We start from the raw sequence: 16726 nt of genomic DNA on the forward strand, positions 1-16726 counted from the left end.
TAACAATTTAGCCCCATTAAGAACCTCTGGGGGACATAATTTTCTCCCATTTGTAGTTCTGGAAAGATTAAATGACCAAATCAGGAACTTCAGTTAGCAAATGGCGGGGCTGAGAGGACTAGGAAGCATGGCAAAAGGACTCGGAACTATTCTAACAGACTTCCTCCATCTTTTGCTTTCTTTCTAATCAATTTCCTTTTGAGCATGTTTGGTGCAGGAGAATTATCTGTATTCTGTCAATCATGTATTTTAATAAAACGCTGATTGGCCAGGCAGGAAGTATAGGTGGATCAACCAGACAGGAAGTAGAGGCAGAGCACAGGAATATTCTGGGAAGCAGGAAGCTCCCTCTGCCATTCCTGCCCAGATCACCGAAGAAGCAACATGTGAGCTGACAACTGGAAAAGGTACCAAGCCATATGGCTAAAATATATCAGAATAATGGGTTAATATAAGCTATAAGAGTTAACAAGATGCCTGACCTAATGGGCCAATCAGTTTATAACCTTATGGAGTCCTGTGTGTGATTTTCTTTGGAACTTGCCAGCTGTGGGGTACTGGGCGGGACAGAAACCCCAACAAGCCGGCCCCCATGCTACACATGTTTATTTTAATGACAAGCAATTGTGAGCTCAGGTGTGTCTCTTCTGTTTGATTCAGGCCCCTTTGTAAATTCCTTCTACCGTGGTTTGGCTTACCGCAATTCCAGACTTAAAGAGCAATTTCAGTTGCTGTGGCCCAGGGTCCTTATTTATCAGGTACAGAAATGCAGACAGAAAAGTGAGTTGTTTAAAAGCTCAACTTGGGCGGCAGTGACCAGAAGTAGAGCCAGACTGGGAGCTCTTGTTCCTCTGCTCTTTCTGTCAACCCGAAGTAGGTCAGGAGAATGCTGAATTTAGTGCCTGTGTTCTCTTCACATGGGTCAGGGAATCTTTTTAGGTACCTTCCTGTCTCCAAAGGCAGGAACTCTCTACTGCCTCATACAGCTAATTTTATCATTGGTGTCATCAGAATTAACATCAGCAACATACGCAATGAACGGTCAAGCAGTGATGGATGCAGAACAGTCAGGGACATGAAGAGGAAATGAACACCATAGGGGGAACATTCTAGGAGGGAAGGCCATGCAGCCTTAGCATTTCTAAATACTCTACCGTGAGGGATCATCCCAGATATTTCTTATGTTCTAGCATATTCTTAAGGCTAGAAGGTTAAACACAGCTGACTCACATCCCGCACACAGTCACGTTGAGTTTTTCATCTTGTATGGAGATGGCCTTTGGAACCTTTACTTGAACTTCAAATCTGGGAAGCACTATTGGGAGAGAGAGAGGGAGGAGAAACTCAGGTGGGAAATGACTTTTCTAGTTGCCTAACTGATTGGCCTCCGCCAAGAAATGGTGATTTCATATTATTGAGGTAACCGCCCCCTCTAGAGTTAGAAAGTTGAGCGGTCATAGGTTATATCCAGTTTGAAAAGCACAGAGGTATCTTCTTAAAGAGGAGAACCCAAAGAATTTGCTTCTGAAAATCCCAGAACTCTCTGGAAGCTCCACGTGGCTAGATGGGTAGCTTGGCGAGAGTCAGGCGAAGCCCAGTCTTCCGCATTGGAACTTAATGTCTCCCGAGGAACTCATCCCATGACAACCAGAAACTTAGGACATCCACGTTCCCTGTCAGTCTTCCCAAGGCGTACCGAATTCCTCCACGGAGAAGGAGTGCTCTTTCTTATCTCCTGATTGCTTTTGTACCACTATCTTGTAGGATCCCAGAATGGGCTCTGAGGACAGGCTGAAGGACAGCTGCTTAAGCCCGGTCTCCGTGGTAACATCCCTCCACTGCATAATGCGGTTTCTTTTTGGATCCTGTGAAACAGGTTGCAGACTCTCTAAGTAGATAAAGTGTTAACGGCAGCCACACATCTAAGAGCACTCTGTGTGTGGCGGTGCATCTGGGAACTTGCTAACATTCCTTTTGGATAGGGAAGAATCAAGTTAAAGTGGGGGATAAAGAACCAGTTGTCTGGGACGGTGGTGGAAGACTACTGACCCATAGTACTGCTACAGCGTGCCAACATCTAGTTACTGTCAGCGAACTGGTTTCTCTCGGAATAGGAGATAGTTGAGTTTCTTACCTCAATGTAAGCCAGAGGAAACTGGAACAAAGGGAAAACAGTGTTAGTTTAGAACAGTATTCTCAGCCTAGGGGTCACGACCCCCTTGGCAAACCTCTATCTTCAAAACTATTTACATTATGACTCATAGCAGTCACAAAATTATGGTTATGATGTAGCAATAAAAACAATTGTATGGTTGGGGATCACCACATGAGGAACTGTACTAAAGGGTCACAGCATTAGGAATGTTGAGAACCACTGGTTTAGAAATTTCACACATACAGCAAATTCAACAGAGTCACAGCATGGACCATGTGATGGAAGTTTCGGCCAGAATTCAGCGAATTTAATATCTGGTAACAAAGTCAATTGCAAACCAATTAACCACCATAGAGAAATTTTAAGTGTATATTCTAGAACTCTCTGAGTCATATGAACCACTTAACAGACAGGAACTGAGAAATGGAGCTTCGTGGGCCCTTATCAGCAAGGTGTCTCCAATGTGCTATGAGACCCACCCTGAGTCTTTGCAGGATGGAGATTACAGAATCTATTGTTCAAATCAGGAAAATTTTCAGTGTGAAGTGGGGTTGCTACTTTTAAATATATCCAGTTATAATGCTTCACTTGGGGTGTGTCCTGGGCATACATATAGCTAGGCCCACTCCACGTATGACACTGGCTTCTCACTCCTTGTCTAATGAGCACGTGTACTCAATATGCACCTCCTGGACACAGTTCAGCAGAGCAAATCAGTGTCTAACCATTGCTCTAGGTCAGAGGAATGATAATAAATGCATAGGAAGAATCAATAATCATAAACAAACAACAATAACTGCAAAGGAAGAAAGGGCTCTTAGCTGCTCTTGTGTCTAAGGAGAGTTGCTGCTGAGTAAGGCACCACGGCTGCATGTTCAGAGGTTTTCCTGAAGTGTTTCTGATGGATCAGATGAAGATCACACAGTAAGGTAGGCGGTGGCGAGGTCATTTAAGGTTCGGTAATAGCCGAGCTGTCTGAAACAGTAAACTTATTCTAGGTGAGCATCAACTTGCAGAAAACATCATCATTTCCAGCAGTTGAAGAGGCAGCAAGCAGTGGCAGTTGTAAGGGAATTTTAGTGATATAGAGCTTACTTCTGAAAGTCTGGAAGAATAAATCATGACAACGGCTGATGAGACTGTGGTGCACATGTACACAGTGAAAGTTTATCCTGCTGTCAAAACCGAAATCACAAAATTTGCAGGCAAGCGGGTAAAACTCAAGAAATGATAATGGTAAGTTTGTGGGGGCCAGCCATGATAAGCTAAGTATGAACAGGTCACCCAAAGGAAATTCTTTATTTCCAACCATTACCACCTGCCAGAGTAGAACTCGGGGCTCTCGATAAATTTAATGAGAAGTCTGAGTCTCAGTAGTTTACCCTGAGGTAATGCCTGGCTGCAAGAGGAACCACAAACTGAGTTACTGGACCCCCATCCAAGAACAGATCATTCAAAGGAAATGCCTAGCATTCCAACCGCTGTAGATAGGACCACGTGCCAGAACACATCCACCAGGACACCCCTCAACAAATGTCAGTCAATCAGGGGTTCTAAACCTCAGACACTCCTCACCCCCACCTTTACTACTATAAAAACCCAATTCTAACTGAGCTTGGGGTTCTCCGTTTATTCCAATACGTTGGACATGCATAGAGACCGAATCTGCAAACTTGATTAAAATAAAGGCTCTTTGCTTTTACATATGGGACTCAGTCTCCTTGTTGGCTTTTGCGGGACTTCACAGATTCGGGCATACCAAGTTCAGAAAGATGATTGCTGTATGTTCTTCCTCATATGTGGCTCCTCACTCCAAACAGAGTTATGAGTTTAACCCAGAGTCTCGTGCAAGCAAGGAAACTAGAAGAGGACCACTGGGGAGGGAAATCCCTCAAGGTAGGGGACAAAGCATGATATAGGTGATGTCAAAGCACAGGTGTATTTTTTGGGGGCAAAAATGTTTAAACAGGGATGAGTATGTAGGATGAGAGAGATGAGAGAGGAGGGTGGGAGGGTTAACCCAAAGAAGAATCCACGAAAAAACCAAATGGAAACTATTTTCTAAGTCAATTAAGAAGCATAAGTTAAAAGGAGTCAGAAGGAAGATGCACTGCAAGTCTAGATAATGCTGATCCTGATGATCTTGGGTCACCACACAAATGTCACAGTGGTAGGCATGAGATATCTCCTTAGGAGTTGCTGCCCAGGGAGACCCTAGAGACCCCCAAAGCAGTGTAGGGTCTTGCACTCTTCTTGATTGCCCACGATAACTAGTTGATGATATTCTGTTGTGGAAGACACCGCTCACCTTGGTTGAAGGGTATAGAGAAACCAAGCTGGTGCTCCGCTGACATCCCACCCACCTTGACTAGCTTTCACAAGGCCACAAGGTGCTTGTTGTAGGGACTGTGGCAGGAGAGGAGACGTCAATGGCCTCATCCAGTCGAGAACCCAAGGATCTACGATATCAACATGCCAGGCAAGATGTGCACAGTGGTAATAGTAGCTCAACTTCTATGGTGGTAATCAGTTGATCTCTGATTGAATTTGAGTCTTGTTCTGCAAGATGGATTTCATGCTGGGTACAGAAAACTCAGTCAACAACCCGTGACTGAGGAAGTGATAGGCCCAAGTGAAGAGATGACTCTTTTGTTTAGCTAAATGGCCATGGTACCCATTGCCTTCTGAATAACTGATGCTAATACTCACGGACAAATATCACACGCAGTTTGAATGAGAGGCGCTTCTCTTTGCAGTGTGACCTGTCCTCAGGACTCTAGACTCTCTCCATTTTCCTCTGATCTTTCTTTGTGTGCCAGATTTCCTCACCTTCTAAATAAGTGGTCCTTAGGACAGAAACTGTCTTCTCTTTCCTGTTCTTCTCAAATGCTATGTCTCTGTGTGTTACCTACTTTCACCATGAAATGCAGACGATGAGGGTGCAAATGCTGTTCTTTTGGAAACAATGACGGTGGTTTGAGTTTTATAAAATCAGGATGAACCAAGAAAAGGAAGAGGCACTTGTTGACTTAACAGGCTTTAAAAACATCATTTGAGCCAGACAGGCATGGTGGCACATCCTTTAATCCCAGCACTCAGGAAGCAGAACCAGGTGAATCTCTGTGAGTTTGAGTCCAGCCTGGTCTACATAGAAAGTTCCAGGACAGCCAGAAATACATGGAGAGATCATGTTAAAAAAAAAGTCAAGAAAAATTTTCATAACAGTCCTATATATGATTTCTTTTAATATCATCCTGGATGACCTGACCTCATGACCAGCAAAGAACACTAATGTAAGCTGAGACTGCTTTTCTGTTTCTCGGCAGCCCATACCCCCAAAATCACACAGAAACTATATTAATTATAATGCTGCATGGCCTATTAACTCTGACTTCTTATTAACTAACTCTTACATCTTAAACTAACCCATTTCTATTAATCTGTGTATCGACACAAGACTGTGGCTTACTGGTAGGGGTACGGCATCTGTCTCCTTCTGTAGCTACATGGTGTCTCTTGGATTCTGCCTACTCTCTGTATATATCTCGATTTAGATTTCCCGCCTGGCTTTACTCTGCTCTGCCATTAGCCGAAACAGATTCTTTATTAACCAGTGGTAATAAAACGTATTCATAGCATATAGAGGGGAATCCCACAGCACACAAAGCTATAAAGACTGAGTGAAGAAGTAAAATTGTTTGTATCAGACTGAAAGACCAAAACTTAGACCAGTCCCCAGTTGATCACCAGGCAGGAAGAGGAGCCACAAGCAGATAAGAAAAATTGTGAAATCCTGGCTCCTTTCTCACACTCCTGACCCACGACAAAAACCTAAAGGTCTACCGTAGGGTTCTTCCTTTAATACCAGAGCACTTCTTCAATAAACCAGTAAAACATGTTCAAGGCCAACCCCAGGACGGACTCACCCTACAGTTGTATCCGCTTCTCTGTCTTTGTTCAAACTTATCAACCCTAAATTAGGGAGTAAAGACTCCTCAAAGTTCCTCAAAGACCCCGGGTCCGGGGAGACAGGATTTTCCAATCCTTCTCTGCAGAGGGTCTTCCCACCTATGCGCCTGCTGTGTGTGTGTTTCCTCACCTCTTATCAAAGCCTTTCTTCTCTGGCGGATTTGACCTGCTGTGCTCAAGATTTTTCCTGCCTTTTAATTCTTTAACTGGCAGAGAAAATGAACCCAACTGTGTACAGTAGTAGCAAGATCATTTTATAACTGGCACACAAAACCTATTGGGATTCAAGATAAGTCATTTTGACTAAAGAATTCAGCAAGATCAACATGATAAAAAGTAATGGGGTACATAGAAAAAAATCTTAATTGCATTGAAAATGAAGGAAATGAATTATAAATTCTATCAACATCATTTATTAATGAAAACTATGATTTGGGGAATAAGTCAATTAGGAAATTCAGTAGGGCTTAAGAAGAACATTGCAAACCATTAGGAAATACATAAGAAGAAATCTAAAATAATGGGTAGATGTATGTGCACTAGACAGAAATATTTGTTATTAAATGATTAAAGGCGTTATTAAACACTCTTTACAATTAATATATACATTATTAATATTTTAATGACATTTCCAAGTCTAATTGTAGAACTGCAACCTGATAGCAAAGTTTATAAAAAACATCGAGGAGCAGTTGATGAAATTCTGAAGAAAGAAGTAATCTGATGAAGTGAATTTAACCTAAATAAAAATGAAGGCGCAGTAATGTTCATGAAGCCAGGAAGTGAAAGACAGTTGGTAAACGCTGGCTGCTCAAGCAGAAGAGCCTGGGTTCCATCTGCGGAATCCGTATAAAAAGCAGGGACGGGTGCCTGCTGTTGTCCTAGCTGGGGAGCAGAGACAGTCAGCTCCCACAGGGTCCCTGGCCAGGCCACCCAGCCTGATCATCAAGCCCCAGGTGAACCAAGACCAAGTCAAAACCCACGGTGTTCAGCACTCAAGAAATGAAACCTAAGATTGCCTTCTGACTAGCACACACATGTGTACACACACGTGCACACACACGTGCACACACACGTGCACACACAGAATGAACAGGTATTACCCACAGACACACAAAATACTAGGAAGTGAGTCAACAGTTTATGCAGGGAATTTTACAGTGTCACAAGCCTACAGAGCTAGGTGGAGGGATTAAGAGAGTGTCCATACATATGCGTATATAATGAAGGATGAAGTTAGACTTACCTCGGTCTGTACTCTTAAAGAAAACTGACCTCTCCCAGTAGCTAACAGCACCAGTGCCTCAGCTAGGGGTGGGATTTCACGAACATCTCTCCTCTCCATGCTAAGGTTTGGTCTGGGTTGATCTTGCATGTGCTTGTGCATGCTAACACAATTGTAAGTTCATATTTGTGGCCGCCATGCCGGGTCCAGAGGACTGTTCCCTTGTTTTCATTCACTACCTCTGGCTCTTATGCTCTTTCCTTCCTCTCTGACACAGTAATCTATGGTCCTTGAGAAGAGAGGATGTTATTCCGATGTTTAATTTGGGTCTTCACATTCCACAGTCAAGCTGCTGCTGATTGGAACCGTCATCCCTACCATCTAACTTTCATAGAGCTGGAAGGTGCTATGCACACTACAGGGGGTGGGGGCTGGGGTGTGGGGGGGCGTGGAATCACCAGCTTTACCCAGCTGTGAACCCCACAAACTATGAGAACCACTGGCTTGGCAAACACGTCCACTGGTGCAATAGTAACACAAATGTCATGGAAGTAACCAACCACTCTCTGACTAGATTTGAGTCCCACTATGCAAGATGAAACCCACATTTGACAACACTGTAGGGCCAAGAACCTATGGCTAGATGTGTCATAGGCCCTAAAGGAGAATCCATTATTATGCTGCTAAAGGGCATGGTATCAAACCAACTGCTACCGATTGATCTTTATACTTAGAAAGCATCTCTCAGTCCTTGTCAGAGAAGCTTCTATTTGTAGCAGAGAGTGATTAGCACAGACGTTCACAACCTACTGAAGTACAGAGGATGAGAGACTGGTAAATGCTGTTTTATACTTAAGAGAGTCCATTTAGGAAAGGACCTAAGTGTTAAATATAAAGTTACATATAGAAATACCCATTAGACTAGAAATGAATTCTTCAAGGATGGCATGACGTGACAGAAAGTACAAAAACATGATAAAAAACATGATTAAGCTGAAAGATTCTGTACAGTAAAAGTCCCCATGAAGTATAAAGAAACCCCAGAGGCTCTTAACCAATAACAGATTGCAAAATATAAGGAAAACATAGCAGGATCAACAGTAACTGAGGAAGAGGCATAAATAGGCCAATGAGCAGAATAGGAAGCAAGATCAACTCATACCTTAGCAAGGGGCTAGAAATGAGAATATTTCAGTAACATTGTGTCCTCATGAACCCACCAAATAGCTACATATAAAAGACTCACCAACTCATCCAGAGGGTGCAGATTTATATCCATAGAGACAACCCGGAATTTTACTGGATAAAGAGAGAGAGAGATTTCCTAGTGAGTTCCAGACCCAGGCCTTCTCTGTAACATGCTGAGGATGGCTTCTTACTTTCGTTGCCCATAATGGAGCTTCGCACCTGACTGTCCTGGCTTGTACACGGGTTTGTCTGTCTGGACAAAGACGGCATTCACTTTGTTCCACACAAACACCATATTCTTCTTGCTGAATTCATGTTCTGGTCCTTTAATGTGGACAGACAGGTACGCCCTGTCATAGGAAGATGAGACTCTGGGGATCTGAGAATGAGAGGAACACAAGACCCTTCACTATCTGACCCTTTGGAGGGCTGAGAGTTCTTCCTCTCCTTCCACACCACAGGAAGGAAGGAAGACCTATCAGTTTTTGTTTAATCATTTTGAGGAGGAGGGTACATTAGGAAAAAAGTAAGAAAATAAAGCACAATGTTTCATATGAGTTATGGAGTACGTGCAATCTTGACTGAGAATTAAATCTAACTCTGAAACCAAGGTAGAGTGAAAACTAATATATTAATGGCAGTAGGAATTGTGTCTTGAGGACAGGTCCAGAGAAGAAACCTAGCACTTTTTCAGGATATCAGTTACACAAAGGAGATGTAGTCCTGACTAGTTGGACTGCTATCTGAAGCTTATAACGTACTAGCAGGAAGTACTACGAAGTGGCAAAACCCTTTGTCCTCTGGGAGGTGGGATTTCTGAGAGACTTCAGTGGGAAAAGGAGCATATATACAAGTAGTGACTCTTCCCATTTTGGGGTGGAATAATCTGTGTTATTTGTTTATTGGGTAAATATTCTGAGTTTCTATTGTTTTGAAGAAGTAGATGTGTTTCTAGATTAATCTTTTTCAGAATGATGTAAGTACATTAGATATCTGCACACATATGTCCATAAATACAGAAAACAAGTTGGGACCGGTTCCTGTACTCACAGTGAAGGAGACACAGTGGAACAAGTCCTTGTCAACCACAAGTTCATTGAACAGACTTCTGCTTCCTGAGCGAAACTGCAAGGAGGCTCTGACAGTCACTGTCTCATTCAGGTCGTATAGATGGAAGCAGATTTTCTCAGGGGTCTCAGTGTAGAGCCGGGTAGGGACAAGTACCATATACTTCCTGGAAAGGAAAGAGTTTGGGTCAGCTGAGGACAGGTATTATTGTCTATGACTGGAGTTTCATTACACTAATTATCACCATCCACATTTCTACAGCTGAGATGGCAGGTGACACTTGATACAGTAGAGAGGTCAGACAAGTATCAGTTTTTGTAATAACACAGCTTCAGCAGTGATATCCATCAAGACAGGTTCAAATGGCATGTACTCTGTTCGCTTAAACGACTAGCATTCAAGTTTTAGGAGTGTTTTAAAAATCTTTTAAAATGAAAACACAGGAAGAATAATTACTATTTTCATAAAAATTTACTAAGTTTGTTCTTAATTACCATATTTAATTATTGAAAAATAGTTCAGCGCCCTGTTTTTATTTCTGGGTACTTTTAAACCTAAAATTTATAATGTGACTGTTCAGTCCAGAGTTGCACGATTCATACATGTTACACTTGAGCAAGTGCCGAAGACAATCTGTAGGAATCATCCTCTACCTTCTTCTTGCATCCAGGTTTTTTTGTACCCAAACTTGCCCCAAATCTAGCCTGTCTTTACCACATCATATAATGCAAAAAAAATTTAACAGGTTGCTTTGATTTTTACCACTTTAATATACTTTTCTGATCAAAGATAATAAGAAAAGCCACTCAGCAATATAATCCTGATAATGTGACTATTTGGGCACTAAGTAGCAAGTTCTACTGGTAGTTTAAAAATTAGTTTAAAAAATTACATATAACAAAACAGGTATCAAGCAAGAATTACAGTTATGACATTTATATCTACTTTATCTTTTATCATAACTAAAAAAATCTATCTATTCTTCAGCTCCACCAAAGACCCCTGAAGGATATAATATTACCTAAGTTAACAGGAAGTGCATTGTAAGCAACTTCCAAAACTCTAGAATTGACAGAGACATCTTGCTGCCTGGATAGTCACCCAAAGTTTTTCTGTAACATTGGGGCATTTATCTATAACCTACAGGCCCATAATATCCAGTAGACTTTCCCATGAAGCAGGAAACCCAAAGTTCTGCATTGTAGTGGCAAAAATCCATCAGTTGCTTTCTTCTGTGTCCTGCAGAATGTCTGGCAGACTGTTTTATGAAGCAGGAACCTCAAAGGATGGTCTCACCCTTAGGCAAGTCCAGCAGTCATTTTTTCTGTGGGTCTTCCCTATCCAGTTCATACAGTATAATATCAAGCAGTCTAGGCAAGAGTAGTTTTTTCCCAAATGGCAACAAACTCCATCAGAAGCCTCTTTGATGACCATCATCCTCTTTAAATAGATTTATGCTACATCTCCTTTGTGTAACTGATATCCTGAAAAAGTGTTGGGTTTCTTCTCTGGACCTGTCCTCAAGACACAATTCCTACTGCCATTAATACATTAGTTTTCACTTTACCTTGGTTTCAGAGTTAGATTTAATTCTCAGTCAAGATTGCACGTACTCCGTAACTCATATGAAACACTGTGCTTTCTTTTCTTACTTTTTTCCTAATGTACCCTCCTCCTCAAAATGATTAAACAAAAACTGATGGACCTTCCTTCCTTCCCGTGGTGTGGAAGGAGAGGAGGAGCTCTCAGCCCTCCAATGAGCAGATGTGTCTCATTGTCATGAAAAATCTTAAGTTAATAATTTAAACATTTTAAATGCCATATTCTGTAGGTCTTTAAAAGGTTTGAAGATTATCTGTCTAACTGAAATATCTCTATATGTCTAGAAAGCCTAACTAACAAGTTTTACTATTACAGATGACTATCTATTAACCTGTATTTCTTAATTATACAATATATTTTTAAATGAGCTGCACAAACATAGTACCTTAACCAAGCGTAGAATACACACACACACACACACACACACACACACACACATATACATATATATCACAAAATTGATCTTAAATTTGTACCAATAAACAAAGATCCATGGCAATGCAAAGTATTGATCTCTATAGTATATCCCCCTTTAAATGTAAAGAAACATTTATAAACAATATTTGAAAATTTGGGAGTAGCTCTCTCCAAACTGCTTCCTGTTTTTTGTTGGGCAAAGTAATTTTTCGGGGTGTTTCTTTTGAGGAATCTTGATCCATCAAACTGCATTAGTCTGGAAGGAATCATAGATTCTCATCTTCTGTGGAAACAAAAGAAGAATCTCTTTTCCAAAGCAACAAATCCTTAGACCCAAATTTTGTAGTCAAGATACCTTTAAAATACATACATATATATGTGTGTGTATATATACATATGTATATGTACACACACACACACACACACACACACACACACACACACATATATATATATATATATATATATATATATGTTGGTTTAACTTAGCAGCCCATGCAATGAAATGTCTCTCTGTGTTTAGCTCATTTACAGTAAAAAAATTAAAGAAGACATAATAATATACATAATCCAGACTCTCTGTGTATATTCCATCTTTACATGACTTATTTTTTTCTTTACTCCTTTAATCAATGACTGTCTGTACTCTGCCTCTTTAAAGATTTTTTTTTAAATAACCATTTACTTCCTTTTATAACTGTCTATATTTTTTTTCTTCTCTCTCCCAAATCTATGTACATTTATCCAACACTGTGACCCATTTAGAGGCCTTTTTTTTTTCTGAATCTGTCTTTATTGGTATCTGTAATCATTTTCTGACCAGGACCATTTCTTAAAATACAAAGTAGGTTGGTTGGGACTAAGGCTGCTTTGCCTTTTGGCTCCACCCAATCCAACATGATGGTGGTCCTTTCACTGCTTCTGAGACTGCCCGGTGGGAGCCATGCTTATCACCTCAACTCTGGTAACTAGTTGGCCCAGGTTGTCACCAAGTAACTTTCAGCATGTTGCCCACAAACCCCATTCAAGTGCACTGCTTCCTGAAAGAGTCAGAGTTTATGTTGGCTGTGGTAGCATGGCCCAGGAAGTCACCATTTTGAAACCATGCAGTTTTTGTTGTTGTTGTTGTTTTGCTTTTTTGTTTTTTGTTTTGTTTTGTTTTGCTGCTGCTGAATCAGGAAGACTTCTCTTAAAGGAATTATGCCTCTGCTTGCTTCTAACAAGCAGAGCCCACCTGAGAAAATGATGCTACCAAAAAAGCTATGCTTAACTCTGTCTTTTGTGTCTAGAATTCCTTTCCAAGGTTTCTCAGGTTTTATGTGGATTTAGTCAGTCCCACATTGGTGTACCAATTGTTGGGGGAGGCTCCTTGTTTGTTTCTGGCTGTCCAGACTCCCAAAATAATCATCCAGAAACTATATTATTTGTAATACTCTTTGGCCAATAGCTTAAGCATATTGCTAGCCCAACTCTTATATTTTAAATTAACCCATTAAGAGGGCCTTGGTGGTACTCACGGTTGTCCATAGAATGAGGAAGCAGAAGTCAGGAAGGCAAGAAGAACCGAAATAAGACATTGCAGAGCCTGCCTGCCCTTCCACATGGTGTAGGAAGAAAGGACAAGAGGATGGTACCTATGGTGTTCTCTTCCCTAACACCTTTGCAGAGATTCCTTGAAACACAGTGGTCTATTTATGAGTGCCCTGTGCAAATAGGAAGCTCCACCAGGTGGCCAAACAGAGAAGTGGAATTTTGCAAGAGTTCTCTGTTAGTGCCACTGTATTCAGTGGTGGCCTTGAAACAACTCAAATAAATTACAACAGTCTCAGGAAAAGAGCCAGAGCAGCTGTGGATAGTGTTGGAAAAAGGTCAAGGTCATAGACTCTACTAGGCTTGAATTAGAGCAGATGTTCTCAGTCTTAATACTACTGAGCAATAAATCTTTGTAGTATGTGGCTGTGTTATGATTACATGACATTTTCTACCTCACTGCTTCTAGTCACCTGGAATCTTAGCAGCATTCTCCCTGGGATGGGACATCTCAGTTCCCCTCTTTCCTTGTTTGAGAGTCACTCAAGTAGTCCAGGTTGGAGATTTTTAGTTCTTCTTTCTCTGGTCATTCAAGTGTCTACTTTTATGGGTCTTATGTGTGAAAGGGATACTGTGGATACTGGGCAAGCCCCCAAACTCACCTACTACAAGTTACTGTGCCTAACTCTTTTTAGTTAGAATAGAAGTTCACACACCTCATCCAGAGGTACACTTGAGAAGTCTTATCTCTAACAGGAATCCCAATATAATCTGTGCAACTAAAGGCAAGTGCTTTAAATGTTAAGGTGATCAGTATTGGGGGTGCAATTCATTTCCTTTGGAAGGACACTAAGGTATGAGCTGGGAAGTACATTAGCATTTCTATTCTAGATCGTGGGACTGTTTATTTTTACAAAGAACTTATGGTATTGGCTTGAGAGAAGATTATAGCATAAGATAAATCAAGTATAATCTTGAGACATTAAGTAAAAAGAAATAACATGCTAAAAGGGGATGTAGGGCAAAAATGTAAAGGTTGAAAGAGAAATTAAACTGCATTTCATTGATTGAACTCTGAACCCCAATTAATCATCAATAAGAAGACTCATCAACTCCTGAGCTGGTCCTTTTTCTCCAAATTCCACAGAAACAATAATTGCACCTTTTCATCTCCACTCCTTGATCTCTCAATTTTTGAGCATGACATTGAATGGCTTTAAATTTCCATAAGATGATGCTCGAAGTGATGGATACACAAACATAAACAGGTGCTAATAGTGTGGGACATCTGATGGTAGGGCAAGTCTAAGATGGCATAACCCAGACTCAGAACTCACAGGTGACTTCTTATTAGAGAACGGACACGCTACAATGATTTACTTGAAGTTTTCCAGACAGAGGAAATAATGGGGTACAGATCTGAGTCTTAAAAGAACATATGAGAAGGCCCAGAGACCAGGAAAGCACTGGCATGTCTGAAATGGAAATTTTTCACTGGAATAATGATATTTCAATAAAGTTAAACTTACATATATGAGGGCCTATGGGAAGGAGTATAACCAAAAGTAAATTTAAATAATGAAAGAATATAAAGTTTTCTGTTTAGCATGGTAGCTTCTGCAGTGCCTTGAGAGGATGACTAGAAGTCTAGAGACCCCACTGGATGGCTGGTGTAGTTATCTAGATAAGCTGTGATGGTGTTCCAAGCTGAGAAACTAGGAGTCAGGCAGACTCACTGGTAGGTAGACAGGGAGATGGGTTATGACTGGGTAATAAAGGTGGCAAACCTCCAAGGTGACTGGCATTTTTCCTGCTGTGGTGGTTGAATAAGATTGACCCCTATAGGCTCATCTATTTGGGTGCTTAGTCCCCGGGGAATGGTTTTCTATTCAGCCCAGGACTCCAGTCCATGTGTTGGTACCATGGCACATAAGCATGAGACTTCCCACCACAGTGAAGCCAAATCAAAAACTTCTCCATGGTGAGTCCAAATCCTAAAAGCAGACACTATAGAGGTATTGATCTCTGACTTTTTTCTTTTCTGTGATGTCGAAACAACCTCTTCCAGGGCCATGCTGAAGTTCACGGAAACTAGTTTGTATCATCAAGATTTCCCGTGTTTGGTATTTTGACTAGAGACAAGTTCTTTTTGGAGCTCTAAGGTCCATACTGTTTATGTTTCTAGGCTTTGAGAGTCCCCAGTATGCAATGAGTGCCATCTTTGTTTCTCTTACAAGATAAAGGATCCTGGAATTTGTCATGAACCTGCCAATCACATAATGCAAGTTCTATTGATTTAAAAAGAATCCAGACAAGAGCAACATAAGGGAAAGGTGACTTCTTTTGGTTCTCAGTTCCAGGGTAGGGAAATCAAGCAAGCAGGAGCTAGAAGTGGCTGGACACAGACACCCACAATCAGGAAGCAGGTTGAAAGCATGAATGCCTTCTCAGCATGAAGAAGCAATGTGTGCTGTATATGCATCCATGGACACACATGAGATAAAATGGAAATGAATGTGTTGTGTTGGCACACTTGTTACAGGTATAAATCTCTACACCCGTGGGATTAAACAAAGCAGCAAAGAAGTTCAGGAGGGACTGTCACCAACAGGCACTGACTGATAGTGACCACAGACAAAAAATTCAAGGAGAATGCAGGAAGCAAGGACAGCCTCAGATTTTAATGTATAAACGTTCTACCTGGGGGAGCCAGGCCCACCCCACCCAGACCATCTCTTTTTGGGTCGTTCTGTAGGGAGACGATCCATAAATTTACTTTGCAAATTCCTTTCACAGTGTCACCCAGGTTTGTGTTCAATGTTGTGGCTCCTGAGATGTTGAGCAGCCCACAAAGGGCATTACTTGCCTCTGCTTCCTATTTGGGAGCAGTCCTTGAAGCATGTCCTAGTGAGAAACAAACTAGGAGGGAAATTCTAGACTACGGTTTAGTGGAGCTATGGCGGCATGCCAAGAACTATCTTACGCGAAGCAAGCAGCTTTGATCAAATGTGGTTTTCTTCCCTTTTGGTTTTGATGTTTATTTGTGGGAACGCACCGTGGCATAGAGATGGAGGTGAGAGGACAGCTTGAAGGAGTCAGTTTTCTCCTTTCCTGTGGGCCCCGGATGTGGAATTTGTGTCATCAGGCTTCCCTGCTAGCACCTTCTCATTGTTAGGCCCAATGTGGGGCCCCAACTCTCCAAATGACAGTCTGGGTTCAAGGCAGGCTGGACTCTGACCTGGCAAACACATGGATTGTTTGCGGATAAACAAAATCTAAAATCGACTTTTCTTAGAAATGTGTGCAGAGAGTGTCCGTATGCCGAGAAGAGTCATCAGTTCCCTTAGCTCCACATATGAGAGCAGATGCTAAGTCTAGAGCGTGAAGCCATGTCCACTACATATTAACTGGACACCATGGCCCCTCAATATAATGGCACCTCAGCTCTTTATTTGCTAAGGCTCTCCTGGGGATATCCAGGAAAAAAAAGCAAACAACGCAGCCTCCAAACAATCAAGGCAGTGAACACACCTTGGTATCCTCTCAAATAAGCCACAGCCCGTGTGCAGACA

The 16726-nt window shown here is 41.5% G+C and overlaps 1 protein-coding gene across 1 annotated transcript in view; it reads right to left on the bottom strand.

Moving 5' to 3' along the window:
• The window catches only part of LOC125407029 (murinoglobulin-1-like), a 51469-nt gene extending 38169 nt beyond the window's left edge, over positions 1-13300 (bottom strand). Inside the window, exons 1-7 of the mRNA XM_085687062.2 lie at positions 13142-13300; positions 9588-9771; positions 8757-8916; positions 8596-8648; positions 2135-2155; positions 1697-1865; positions 1231-1315 (exon numbers count right to left, since the gene is read on the bottom strand). Coding sequence (XP_085543188.2) covers positions 1231-1315; positions 1697-1865; positions 2135-2155; positions 8596-8648; positions 8757-8916; positions 9588-9771; positions 13142-13227 — 758 coding nt within the window. The 5' untranslated portion in view covers positions 13228-13300. The remainder of the gene's footprint in view (positions 1-1230; positions 1316-1696; positions 1866-2134; positions 2156-8595; positions 8649-8756; positions 8917-9587; positions 9772-13141) is intronic.
• Positions 13301-16726: the final 3426 nt, after the last annotated feature.

The sequence above is a fragment of the Myodes glareolus genome, chromosome 3, assembly GCF_982192425.1.
Source record: "Myodes glareolus chromosome 3, mMyoGla1.1, whole genome shotgun sequence".
Taxonomy (NCBI): domain Eukaryota; kingdom Metazoa; phylum Chordata; class Mammalia; order Rodentia; family Cricetidae; genus Myodes; species Myodes glareolus.